Here is a 12,432-nt window from a genome sequence, read left to right on the forward strand (position 1 = left end):
GTGTCCGGAAAGAACATGATCCCTGGCTGGAGAGAAAGCTCCTGGGAATCTCGCCTAGTCCTGAGAACATTATCATTTTCATTATTTAGCTCCAGTCTCTTGCTTTACCTGTGACAACCCAACTGACCAATCAGACTGTGACACACAGCGGAAGTGTCATTCCCATCTGCTGGAAACACAGCAGCACGTCAGTGAAGCCAGCCTCTGGGAGCTCCCAGCCCAGTACACTTTCCCGTGCCCAGGGAACCGGCGGCACAGGTCTGAGGCTCTGGCCTCGCTGCCCTGGCACTGGAACTCCAGCAGATCCCTAAAGGCCCTGTTCCCATGTCACCTGTCCAGCAGCTCCCAGTCTTCCCCTCCCCAGCGGTCTCGGAACTCCTTGGTGTTCATGCCCCCAATCTTGTCCAGGTCGGACTTGTAGATGCCAAGCAGTCCAAATCCATTGACCTCCCAATAGCCTGTGGACAGACAAGACACTCAGCTGAGATGAGCCGGATGCTGTGTTCGAACAGGCTCTTCTGACGGTAGAGAGATGGGCGGCAGAGGCCGAAGACTGTCAGCTAAGGAAGTCCCTGGACTGTCTCGGGGAGGCCCCCTACCAAAGCTTGTGTTTCAGCAAGCACAGCAGTGACCATGGACTGATGTCACAACCTAAGTATAGCCCAGCAATTAGGATGTGGCCCCAGCAGCCCTCTGGCAGCTGTGAGTTGGTTTCCTCATCTGCTTCCTCTCTCCACCTTCCTGCCTTCCTGGGCACAGCATCCAGCACATAGCAAATTCTTCATGAGTGTCGGATGAACACATGCTGGAGAGGAGAGGAAAGTACCACTGCTTTGCCTGCTACTGCGGCTGTCAGTAAAGTTCAGAGAACACGGGAAGGCAGGATGGGGAAGATGCTGATGCTTAGGCATCTGCCGGTCCAGCCTTGGGGTTAAACACCAAGATCAGAGGGTGCCTCCCCTCCCTCATCCAGGGCAAGGCTCACCCTCGGGCCACTGTGGGGTGGCCCCACAATGCAGCCGCATCACAATGGGGGCAAAGGCCATCTTGCCCTCCACGCAGTGCTTGCGGATAGTGTCAATGATTGCCGCCGGGAAGTGGATGTGCAGGTCACAGAGGAAGACGATGCTGTGTGGGTCCTGGGGATGGAGAAGGCAAGGTCAGGGGATCTCTGGGCAGATCGGGGAGACGAGGCTACTCTCGAGAGCCGTGCTTCTCACCTTCCTAATACTGCGACCCTTTAACACAGTTCCTCATGTAGTGATAACTCACAACCATAAAATTACTTGTTGCTACTTCATAACTGTAATTTGGCTGCTGTTATGAATTGTAATTCAAGTATTTTTGGAGACAGAGGCTTGCCAAGGGGTCACGACCCTCAGGTTGAGAATTACTGCTCTATAGACAATCTCAGGCTCTTCCCTACTGGAGTAACTGACAACTTAACACAAGCTAAACCCTAAGCAAATTTCTGCAACCCGGGGTAGAAAGGCTGAGCCTTCGCATCACACCGTGAGTTCAGAATCCTCCTTCTACTTTCTCTTGAGACAGGGTCTCAGAAGACTAGTCTGGGATTTGTTGCATGGTCCAGGTTGACCTCAACTCATGCCCCACCCCACCCCCCAGCCTCCTCAGAGCTGGCAATATAGGCATGTACCATGATACCTGACTTCTGCCCCCATGTTTTCTGCAGTCTGAGGACTCTGACTCTTGGGCAAACACTTCCCTGCTACTCATGTAGTCCCCTCATAGCACTGGGACCGCACTGCAGTGCCACGTATGTTCCTTGCTAAGGTTTCAAAGTATCCCCCAAAGGCCACGTGATAAAGGATTCGGTCCAGCCTGTGGTGCTACTGGGAAGTGGCGGGTGGGCCTTAGGGGGGTGGGGCCTAGCGATAAGAAGTTAAGTCACTAGGAGTGTGAGGACACTGGGAGCCTAGCTTAAGTCACTAGGAGTGGAGGACACTGGGAGCCTAGCCCCTCTCTTTCACTCCTTGGCTGCCATGAAGCAAGCAGCGTCCTTTGCGTTCCGCACCATGATTCATTTCCTCACCACAGGCCCAAAAGCAATGGGGCAAAGAGACCATGGACTGAAACCAAATGAACCTTTCCTCAGAGCTGGGTGTGGAGCTAGCTGGGTGGAAGAGGGTTTGCCTGGCACGCACAAGGCCTTGAGTGCAATTCCCAACATCACAAATAATTAACAAACCTTACTTTATTTATTTTTATTTTTTTTAAGATTTATTTATTACATATACAGTGTTCTGCCAGAAGAGGGCACCAGACTGAATTGTAGATGGTTGTGAGCCACCATGTGGTTGCTGGGAATTGAACTCAGGACCTCTGGAAGAGCAGTCAGTGCTCTTAACCTCTGAGCCATCTCTCCAGCCCCCAAACCTTAATTTAATTCAGGGAGCTGATTGTTTTGGTTTTTTTGTTTGTTTTTGGTTTTGTTTTTTTGTCAACTTGACACAAGCTAGGGTCATCTGGGAAGAAAAACCTCAATTAAGAAATGCCTCCATCAGACTGACCTTTGGACAAGTCTGTGGGGCATTTTGAATCATGACTGATGTGGGAAGGTCCAGACCATTGTGGATGGTGCCACCCCTGTATGAGAAAGCAAGATGGAGGGCGAGAAAAGTCTCTCAGAGGTTAAGAGCATTGGATGTCCTTCCAAAGGACCTGGGTTTGATTCCCAGCACCCATATGCAGCTCCCAACCATCTGTAATGGTTTTTTGTGTTTTGTTTTTTAAGATTTTTAAAGAAGTGTTCTGAGCCGGGTGTTGGTGGCACACGCCTTTAATCCCAGCACTCGGGAGGCAGAGGCAGGCGGATCTCTGAGTTCGAGGCCAGCCTGGTCTACAGAGTGAGTTCCAGGACAGCCTCCAAAACAATACAGAGAAACCCTGTCTCGAAAAACCAAAAAAAAAAAAAAAAAAAAAGTGTTCGGTCTGCATGTATGCCTGCACACCAGAAGAGGGCACCAGACCTCGTTACGCATGGTGAGCCACCATGTGGTTTCTGGAAACAAACTCAGGACCTCTGGAAGAGGAGCCAGTGCTGTTAACTGCTGAGCCTTCTCTCCAGCCTCCCTGTAATGGCTTTTAATTTAGAAAATGAAAATGAAAAGAAAGAGAGCTGAGTAAGCTATGAGGAGCAAGTCAGTAAACACCTTTCCTTCAGGGGTCCTGACTGACCTCCCTCAGTGACCCACTGTGATCCAGATGCACGAAACAATTCAACCCTTTCTTCCCCAAGCTGCTTTTGGTCATGGCGTTTACCACCACAATAGGAAGCAAAAGGATGCTCAGGTACTAAGGAGCTGACTTCCTTATAGCTTCCAAATGCTCTCAGTCTCTTAACTACTCTCGATCACCTTCCCAATCCCCCTTGAGGCCGTTACCTTCACCAGGTCTATGCCAGCCTGTAGTCCTGAGGAACGCTCAAAGTTTCCACTCAGCTTCAGGTACTGGTAGCTGCAGGAAGAGAAGGAGGAGCCGAGCGTGAGGATTCAGCTGTAGGGTCCCTGAAGGAAGTTGGGAGCATAAAATAGAGACAGTGGGCACTCCGGGGTTGTGGGCAGGGATGCAGGGCTGGACACTGGGACTCAGGAAAGGTGGCTGCCACTTGTTGTTCCACCCTGACCAGCAGATGTTGGCAAGGTGGCAAGCTAGCTGCAGCCAGAGGTCCTCCTCACCTCTTCAGCTTGGACCTCCTCAGAGCCATCTCAACATCCATGTCCTCACTGCTATAGTCTGTGATAATGATGTTGAAATGCGGGTCGCCGGTGACTTGGGACAGGCTCTCCATATCTCTGATGAACTGCTGCACCCAGCGAGCCTGGTTTTTCACTATCCAGATAGGTCAGGGAGAAAACAGCAGAGTTAAGGAAAGGCTAACATCCCTCAGCTCTGACCCCAGTCAGGAGTCCGGACCATCAACTCTACCAGGGAATAATGCAACCACAGGAATCATTAGCATGAACCACAGGGACCCTAGGGAGGGGTGGGGCTCACCAGCCCATTGCCTTCTAGAGCTGCCTGAACACCTCCCAGGCAAGACCGTTTTGGGTGGGACTCGCAGCAGCCACCCTGCCCAGCTTTAACAGACCTTTGCTTTCTATCCATCTTACTCACACCTTTCGTCTCATACACAATCTTGTGTTTTCCTTTCTCGTTGGAAAGGCCACTCTAGGGCTGGAAGTGTGGCTCCACGCCCTGCTTAGCAAGTGCCAGATCCTGGATTTGATCTTCAGCACCACAAAAAAATAATCTAACTAAAACCCCCTTCATATGATACCCTCATTCTTATTTCTCCAACAACAACCCAAGTTGATGCTCACACCCAACCCTGAGACCTAGCATGAGATCTCAGCAACGTTGTTCACTAACCACACAACAGCTCAATCCGTTTTCTTTTGTAAATCCCAGTCCCTCAATGGCAAGGTGGCTTCACTCAGAAATAAAACAGACCCAGTGCTCACAGTGATCACCACCCCCATTCTGCTGAAGCTTACCGGGCGCAATAAAGTGGACCACAGCTCGATGGTTCCAGGAGAAATTTTGGGGCCAGCATAGCTTTGGCTCTGGATCCTGGGAATTCAGTACATGTCTGTGACTCTGGAGGCTCCAGACCAGGCCCTGCAGGTTCCGGGTTTCTGTGTCCTCACCAGCAGCAATGTCACTTCCCTGCCAACCTCGGGTGGACACATACTCTGAGAGCCTCACCAGGCGCTGGCCTTCCAGGAGTTCAAGCTCCAGGAGGTAGCGCCCTCCACGCAGCCGGTCCTGGCGCTTCTCCACGTTCAGGATGCGCTGCAGCTGGTACCTCCTGAGGGACACAGTGGCTAGAGTGAGCAGAGTGTGTGGCAGAAGCCTGCAGGGCCAGTTGCCAGGAGACCCTTGTTTTGTCTTTACTTTTGCCATTGGTCAGCTGTAAGAGGCTCATATACAACCTCCCTAAGACTCACTCCATCCTCAAATGTAAAGTGATTTTTAAGGACTTTTATAGTCTAAGATTCAATATAAGGGGTCTTGTGACAGATTCCTTGAGAAATTGACCCACATTGAGGAAAGCCAACAAGTTGGGCAGTGGAGGCAAATGCCTTTAATTCCAGCACTCTAGGGGCAGAAGCAGGCAGAACTCTGTGAGTTCAAGGCCAGCCTCATCTACAGAGCAAGTTCCAGGACAGCCAGGGCTATGCAGAGAAACCCTTTCTCAAAACCAAACCAAACAAAAATAACAACAAAAACAAACACACACACACACAAAACAGAATCCAGGGACTGGAAAGATAGCTCAGTGGTTAAGGGTGCTTGCTGTTCTTTTAGGGGACCCAGCACCCACAACAAACAGGTGGCTGACAATTATCCAGCTTCAGGGGATCTGATAGACTTCTAAACACTAAGGTATCTATACCCACATGTGCACCCCTCTCACATACACCCCATATACACACAACTTAAAATAAAATAAATCCTGGGTCTGGAGAAATGACTCAGCTGTTAAAGAGTACTGGCTACTCTTACAGGGGACCTGTGTTGGATTCCAGCAGCTCATAAACTCCTGTAACACCAGCCACAGGAGACCAAACACCCTCTTCTGGCCTCTGCAGACACTGTACACATATGGTATACTATACACACATGCAGGCAAAAGACCCATACACATAAAATTAAAGTAAGGGTTAAAAAACTTTTTAAATAAAAATAAATCTTAAAAACAAAATGAAACAGGAGTCACCTATTTGCTGCTTCCAAGAAGCGCACCTCCCTATCAAATAAAGACACTACCTCAAAGTGAAAGATGGCAAAGGTGTTCCAAGCAAATGAACTATAATGTCAAAAACATTAACTTCCACAGGTGGTGACGCACGCCTTAATTCCAGCACTCAGGAGGCAGAGGCAGGCGGATCTCTGTGAGTTCCAGGCCAGCCTGGTCTACAGAGCTACACAGAGAAACCCTGTCTCAAAAAACAAAAAACAAAGAAGGAGGAGGAGGATGAAGAGGAGGAGGAGGAGGAGGAGGAGGAGGAGGAGGAAGAAGAAGAAGAAGAAGAAGAAGAAGAAGAAGAAGAAGAAGAAGAAGAAGAAGAAGGAAAGAAAGAAAGAGAAGAAAAAAGAACATAAGCTTCAAAACAAAACAGTTAGAAGAGACAAAAGTTACTTCATACTGATTAAAGAAAAAAATCCAAGAGGATACAGTTTTAAGAACACTCACCCAACATAGGGGCACTAAAAAACAAGCAAGCAAACAAACAAACAAAAACCACAACCCCCAGGTGTCAATCAACGGCAGACGAGTGAACCTGGGACTAAATCAGGCTTTTCCAGCCAACTGACTGGCAACAAAGGCAGCAGAACATGCCTTTTCTAGGGGGTGGTGTCACGAAAGGGGAAACTGCATGCGTGGAAGAATGAAAATCAACTCAAAGGCAGTCGGGATCAAACATTTCCATTTAGGACCGGAAGTGATGGCCCTGCTAAAGAAACACCCAGGACACTGCTCTGGGCAAAGACTGCCTGAATGCGCCTCAAAGCACAGGCAACAAAAAGCCAAAATGAACAAGTACAACTACATCAAACAAGAGGAAGCACACATTCAGGTGAACAGAAATCTCAGCAGACCTGCCTGTTTGCACCCACCAACCCTGGGATTACACGCATGCAATGCCATGCCAGGCTTTTATGCAGGAATCTGAACTCAGGCCCTAAAGTTTTCATGGTAAATGCTCTTACCCACTGAGCCATTTCTCTATCCAGGACCAGATAGACAGATACTTCTGTTTGTTTGTTTGTTTTTGTTTTTCGAGACAGGGTTTCTCTGCATAGCTTTGGAGCCTGTCCTGGAACTAGTTCTGTAGACCAGACTGACCTCAAAATCACAGAGATCTGCCTGCCGCTGCCTCCCGAGTGCTGGGATTAAAGGCGTGCACCATCACTGCCTGGCATGATACCTTTTAAAAGATAACCAAGTATACAATATATAGTGAGACAAGACCTATATTCCAGACCTACATGGACTCAAAAAACCAAACCAAAATAAAAAACACTAAAATCCAGGTATATGCTTATAATTCCAGAATTTGGGAGGCTGAAACAAGAGTTCTGCTTATGAGTCCAAGGCTAGCCCCATCCAAACAGTGAGTTCCAGACCACTCAAGGCCACAGACAAAAACCAAAAGCCAAGTATGGTAGCACACGCCTGTAATCCTACCACTTAGGAAAAGGACACAACAAAAACAAGCCAAGGCTAGCCTAGGCAACACAGTGAGTATCCATGTCAAAACCAAACCAAACAAAACAAGATCTAAAAGTGGGGGTAGATGGGCTAGAAAGATGTCTGGTAGTGCCGGGCGTTGGTGGCGAACGCCTTTAATCCCAGCACTCGGGAGGCAGAGGCAGGCGGATCTCTGTGAGTTCGAGACCAGCCTGGACTACCAAGGGAGTTCCAGGACAGCCTCCAAAGCCACAGAGAAACCCTGTCTCAAAAAAAAAAAAATGTCTGGTAGTAACAGTACTTGTTCTTCCAGAGGACCTGGGTTTGCTTCCCAGGGCTCACATGGTGGCACCAGTACCCTCTTCTGGTCTCTTAGGGTACTAGGCATGCAGACAAAATACTCATACATATAAAATAAAATAAGTCTTCTAAAAAATGGTTAACAAGCATGTGAAAAAATATTCAGTATCGCTAATCATCAGGGTAAGATCAAAATGATACCATCTCACCCCAGCAAGATTGACAGCTGTCAAGATAACTAAATGACAGAGTAAGAGCCATCAGAGAGGATGCAGATGAATGGTGACTCTCCTAAACAATGGTGGGAGTGTAAGTTAGTACAGCTACTAAAGAAAAAAATCTGAGGGGGTTCTTAAAAACCTACGACCAGAGTTACCATCTGATCCAGCTGTCCCGCCGCCCAAAGGAACTGAAGTCCGCCTGTTAAAGGCATCTATCTGCCTCATGTGCACTGAAGCTCTAGTTACAATCGCCAAAATGTTGAACCAAAGTAATTGTCCACAATTGGATGAGTAAACAACATTGGTTTACATATAGGATGGAATATTACTTAGCCATAAGCAGCAGAATTCTTTTACAGCAATATGGATGGAATTGTAGGGCAAATAATTTAGGCACAGAAAGACAAATGTCACGTGTCCTCATGTATATGTGGAAGCAATAAAGCTATCTCACGGAAGCACAGAATGGAACAGAGGTTACCAGAAAGGGGGGGGGGCGGATAGAGGCAGGACAGTCAGGTACGGGAAGCACTTGGATAGGTGGGATACCATGGTGGGAAAGAATCGTTTAATAATAACTAGGAGGGAGGACTTCTCCCTCTCCTCTCTATTCCCTGCCTCAGGTCTTGAGGTGCAGTCTGGAATCCCAGTTCCTCGGGAGGCTGAGGCAAGAGGATCTCAAGTTCCAAACCTGAGCTACACCATGAATTCTAGGCCAGCCTCAATAACTCATTGAGACCTATTTCAAAAAGAAAGAAAAGAAAGGTCTAGGGACATAGCTTAGTAGGGCAGCACTTGCCTAGTTGGTGTGGGTGCAGGAACCCAAGCTAACACAAAGACGATGGAAATGCCCTGGAATTAGTAGATACTAGCGATAGCTGAACTCTACTGCGAAGGTATTTTTAAACCCAGCATGTTTGTACACAACCCATACTGAGTTTAATAGCGTGTGAATTTTCTCTGAAAATATCTTGATTAAACAAATGAACATAAAAAGGCAGGGGGGGCTATGAGGGAGAAGGAAAGGATGAAAGGTTAAGGAAGAGCAGAGCTTTAGCCACGCCCTCTAACCTCCATGGGAGGCTTGCTTCTCTTCCTAACCTCCTTCTCAGAGGGCAGATGCTAGTCTACCAAGCCTTGCTAGTCCTCAGCTACAATCAAGGTGAAGCCATGCAACCTCTCACCCCAGAATACCAGCCAAGGTCCCCTATCCTGCAGCAGGAACCCTGCTTTCAGCCCACAGGTCAGGGTCCCTGAGGGCAGTGGCTACCATCTACCCCTGTCCCAGCTCCAAGGGAGCCCTTTACCTTACCCCCGGGTCCTCTGGCTGAGCTTTTTCAGGAAGACCCGTATGATTTCCAGGGCCTCCTGCTCCGGAAGCAGAAGGTTGCCTGATGTGTTACAACTCAGATCAATCCAGTCTGTCCTCAGGGCTTGGAAGTCCAGGTTCTGAGCACTGAAGGTCTGGCCCCAGTTCACCACCGGGTCAAACACAGGTACAAATTCCAACACCTCACTCATATCTTCTTCGTCCTCTTCTTCCTCCTCTTCCTCTTCCTCCACTTCTCCTTCCTGGCTTGCTGTTACCACCACTTCCTCCCCTCCATGCCAGCCGTTGTTGGCGACCTGGGGCTCTATGCTGTCACCCCGTCTCTGCTCAGCAATGTAGGACTCCACTTGATTCAGCCACTGGGACTGCTCCAGAGTCTTTCCAGGACTGTCACCAGTGGGCCTGGCTCTCTGGTTGAGAGGCAGGTTCCTCAGGATCCCTTTGTCAGAATGAGACAAATCTTGGCTGGGCACAGGGGCACTTTTTCCCTTCCCTTTTCCTGGTTGCTGGCCTGGGATGTCATTTGTCCTGGTTGGAAAGGGAGGTGTGGAGTTCTGCTTGGGAAAAGATGCCAATGAGTCACTCTGTGGATGGGCCAAGAGCTTCCGAAGGTGGTAGTCAGTGACACCCAGCCCCGGCGGGGATGTAGTCGTTGGTTTTCTCCCTTGTGTCCCAGTATCCTGGTCTCGGGATACAGGGCTTTCCTCTGCTACGTCTCCATATTGGGATTCTTCTAGAAGACCATCCTCAGAACCTGTTAAAAATCAGCCCTCATTTCAGGAGTTTCCAATTCTTCCCAAAAGACACAGAACAGCAGAGACAAAACAGACATTTCGAGGCGTCCAGGTGGAGGTCGCTTGTTGTGTGACCCCGCGCAAGCTACTCTCCCTCGGTCATCCCAGTTTTGCTATTACATCAATGCTGATAGGCAGCATGGTGGTGTATGCCTGTAATCCCAGCACTTAGGAAGTAGAAATAGGAGGACTGTCACAAAGTTGACTCTAGCCCGGTCTACACAGCAAGTTCCAGGCTACCCTGAGACACAGTGAGACCTTGTCTTAAAAAACAAAAGCATATATGCAAACAAAGAAAAGCTTAAGAAAGAAAAAAAAAGAACAGCTTCTTAGAAGGTTATGAGCTGAGTGACATAAAATACCTCACAAGCACTAGCACCATTTAGGGTTCAAAAAGTGACCTCGGCCATACCCTGCCTCATGAAGGAGGACCACAGCAGGACAGGGTTTCTCCATTGCATGCTTCCCAGTAGTGTACAGAACCAGGGTCCCTACAGCCACCCATGTTCCCAGCTGCCCCAGGGTGTGAGAAGCATCTTTCCCCACATAGACCTGAAATGGAAGGCTCCTTGGTGTGCTGAGGGATCAATGAGGGGATTTGCATGCCAAGCTCCTCCAGAGCATGGCTGCCTGACTAGACAGTCCTCTAGAAAGAGACCGCCACCGGCCATCGCAGCTAGGTGCGCCCAGACAGCCCTAACTGCACTGTCCCCTGTACCTGGCTGCTCCGGTCCCTGCTTCTCTGGCTTGTCCAACTTGATATACTCCTGGAAGCCGGACCTGTAGGAGGAAGGGACATGTGAACGGCACCTGATTCTTCAGTTTCTACCTGGGCAGGAGTTACATTCTGTGAGGGTGTACACACACATGTGCAGGCAGGCCCATCCTGACTCCTACAGCGCCCCCCTGAAAGTCCCTCCATTTGTCCCCTCCAGGACCGCACACCTGCCCTGCTTATAGGCACTTCCTTGATAGAAGCATTTATTATGGGTCTCCATGTGGCTCAGGCGGGTATAGTCATTGGGGTAAACAAAGGAGAGATGAACCTGAAAGCAGAGAAAAAAGGGGCAGACGTGAGGGGGATCCTGGGAGGAACCAGCCTGCCCGAGCTGAGCCACACCCGCTGTGGCGGGGGAATGCCGCATTTAGTTACGCAGTCTAGACTTCCGTCTTCTCATGCCTGCTCTTTTGGGCTCTCAGTAAAAATCCCTGGGCTGACCGGCTCCCTTAGGTGTCACCAAGACCACTTCCAATTCCCTTTGCCACCTGATCCTCTCCTTCCAGCTCAGAACCTTTCTTTATCCACTCTCTCAGCGCTGAGATCTTTCCACACTCCATTTCCTTTGTCTGAGCTCCACTACCAACACATGTCCTCAATTATGGCCCCACCCTCTGGGCTGGCCGTGGCTCTGGACCACTTCCTTCTTGCCTCCGGCCCTCCGTCTTCATCTCTAGACCTGGGTGTATGGCAAGCTTTCTGCTCCCTTACTCTCCACACAGACACAGCTACCACCTACATCTAGTACATTCTCCCAAGCATCTGTCTGTGAGTTTAAAACGCCACTGGCTACCCAGTTGCTGGGACTGAGCAGGCAAGAAGGATTTGCGTGGCCTTTGGAGCAGAGTCACCAGACTGCAGAACCAGAGACAGATCCAAAGGCAGAGCCTCCATCTGCAGGTTCTGTAGGACAGACAGTCCGCCCTAGCAAGCCCATCCAGGGGTGCTGCCCAGGGACCTGTGAGGCCATCCTGTCTGTTGGGCTGGGGCACAGGAAGTACAGAGTCAGCTTTAGGCTGTCCCCCATCTCCTACACCCCCAGCCATAGGCAGCTGGCCTTCTCCCAGTCCTCCTAGGTCTAGGGACATGACTTACAAAGCGGAGGCCCTGATAACGCCGTAGTGGGATCCCATCCACCAGGTAGCTGGGTTTATAGGGACAATCAGGCAGGACATGGCGCAGAAGCGACTTGGGGATCAGAGGCACTGGGAACAGAAGGTCAAAGGATTGAAGCGTGTAAAGAAATGAGAGCACAAACATCTTCCACCCAAGCAACCTCCAGCTGTATTCACTGGGGACAACCGTGGTCCCAGTCCCTGTCTGTCAGCTGACCGTGCCACAGTGAGGCTGCCACCACTCTTCAACAGTGGGGGCAGAGGACCCTGAGACACAGGGACATTTCAATAGGCCACAAGGCTCCACCTCAGTGTTCTCCCATTAGCTGGATTGTCTCCCTTTCCTGCTGTCCAGTTTTCACTAGTTGTTGGATTTGCTTTTCTGAGATAGGGTTTTGTGGGTTGCAAGCTCAGCATCTCCCTGCCTCGTCCTCCTGGCTGCTGGGACTGTAGATAGGTGACACGTCTGGCTGCTGCCTTCTTTTATTTTAAAGGGAAGACATGGGGCTCACTGTCAGCTTTTAAGATGTAAAAGCTGGGGATGTGCTCTGTGGTACAGCACACGCTCAGTTACAGGGCCCAGATTCAGTCCTCAGCATCAGAACAAAAGACTAACATATTCCTTACAGGATGATAAGAGTTGGGATCCATAAAGAGATTCCATTTGTGGCCATC

General features: G+C 49.6%; 1 protein-coding gene across 1 annotated transcript in view; it reads right to left on the bottom strand.

The window, feature by feature from the left end:
- B4galnt3 (beta-1,4-N-acetyl-galactosaminyltransferase 3) overlaps nt 1-12,432 on the bottom strand; it is a 105,696-nt gene that overhangs the window by 4,322 nt on the left and 88,942 nt on the right. Inside the window, exons 11-19 of the mRNA XM_005066054.4 lie at nt 11,738-11,847; nt 10,810-10,910; nt 10,583-10,644; nt 9,053-9,824; nt 4,518-4,831; nt 3,699-3,852; nt 3,405-3,477; nt 986-1,139; nt 332-458 (exon numbers count right to left, since the gene is read on the bottom strand). Coding sequence (XP_005066111.1) covers nt 332-458; nt 986-1,139; nt 3,405-3,477; nt 3,699-3,852; nt 4,518-4,831; nt 9,053-9,824; nt 10,583-10,644; nt 10,810-10,910; nt 11,738-11,847 — 1,867 coding nt within the window. The remainder of the gene's footprint in view (nt 1-331; nt 459-985; nt 1,140-3,404; nt 3,478-3,698; nt 3,853-4,517; nt 4,832-9,052; nt 9,825-10,582; nt 10,645-10,809; nt 10,911-11,737; nt 11,848-12,432) is intronic.

This window comes from Mesocricetus auratus, unplaced genomic scaffold, assembly GCF_017639785.1.
Source record: "Mesocricetus auratus isolate SY011 unplaced genomic scaffold, BCM_Maur_2.0 Super-Scaffold_100676, whole genome shotgun sequence".
Lineage (NCBI taxonomy): Eukaryota > Metazoa > Chordata > Mammalia > Rodentia > Cricetidae > Mesocricetus > Mesocricetus auratus.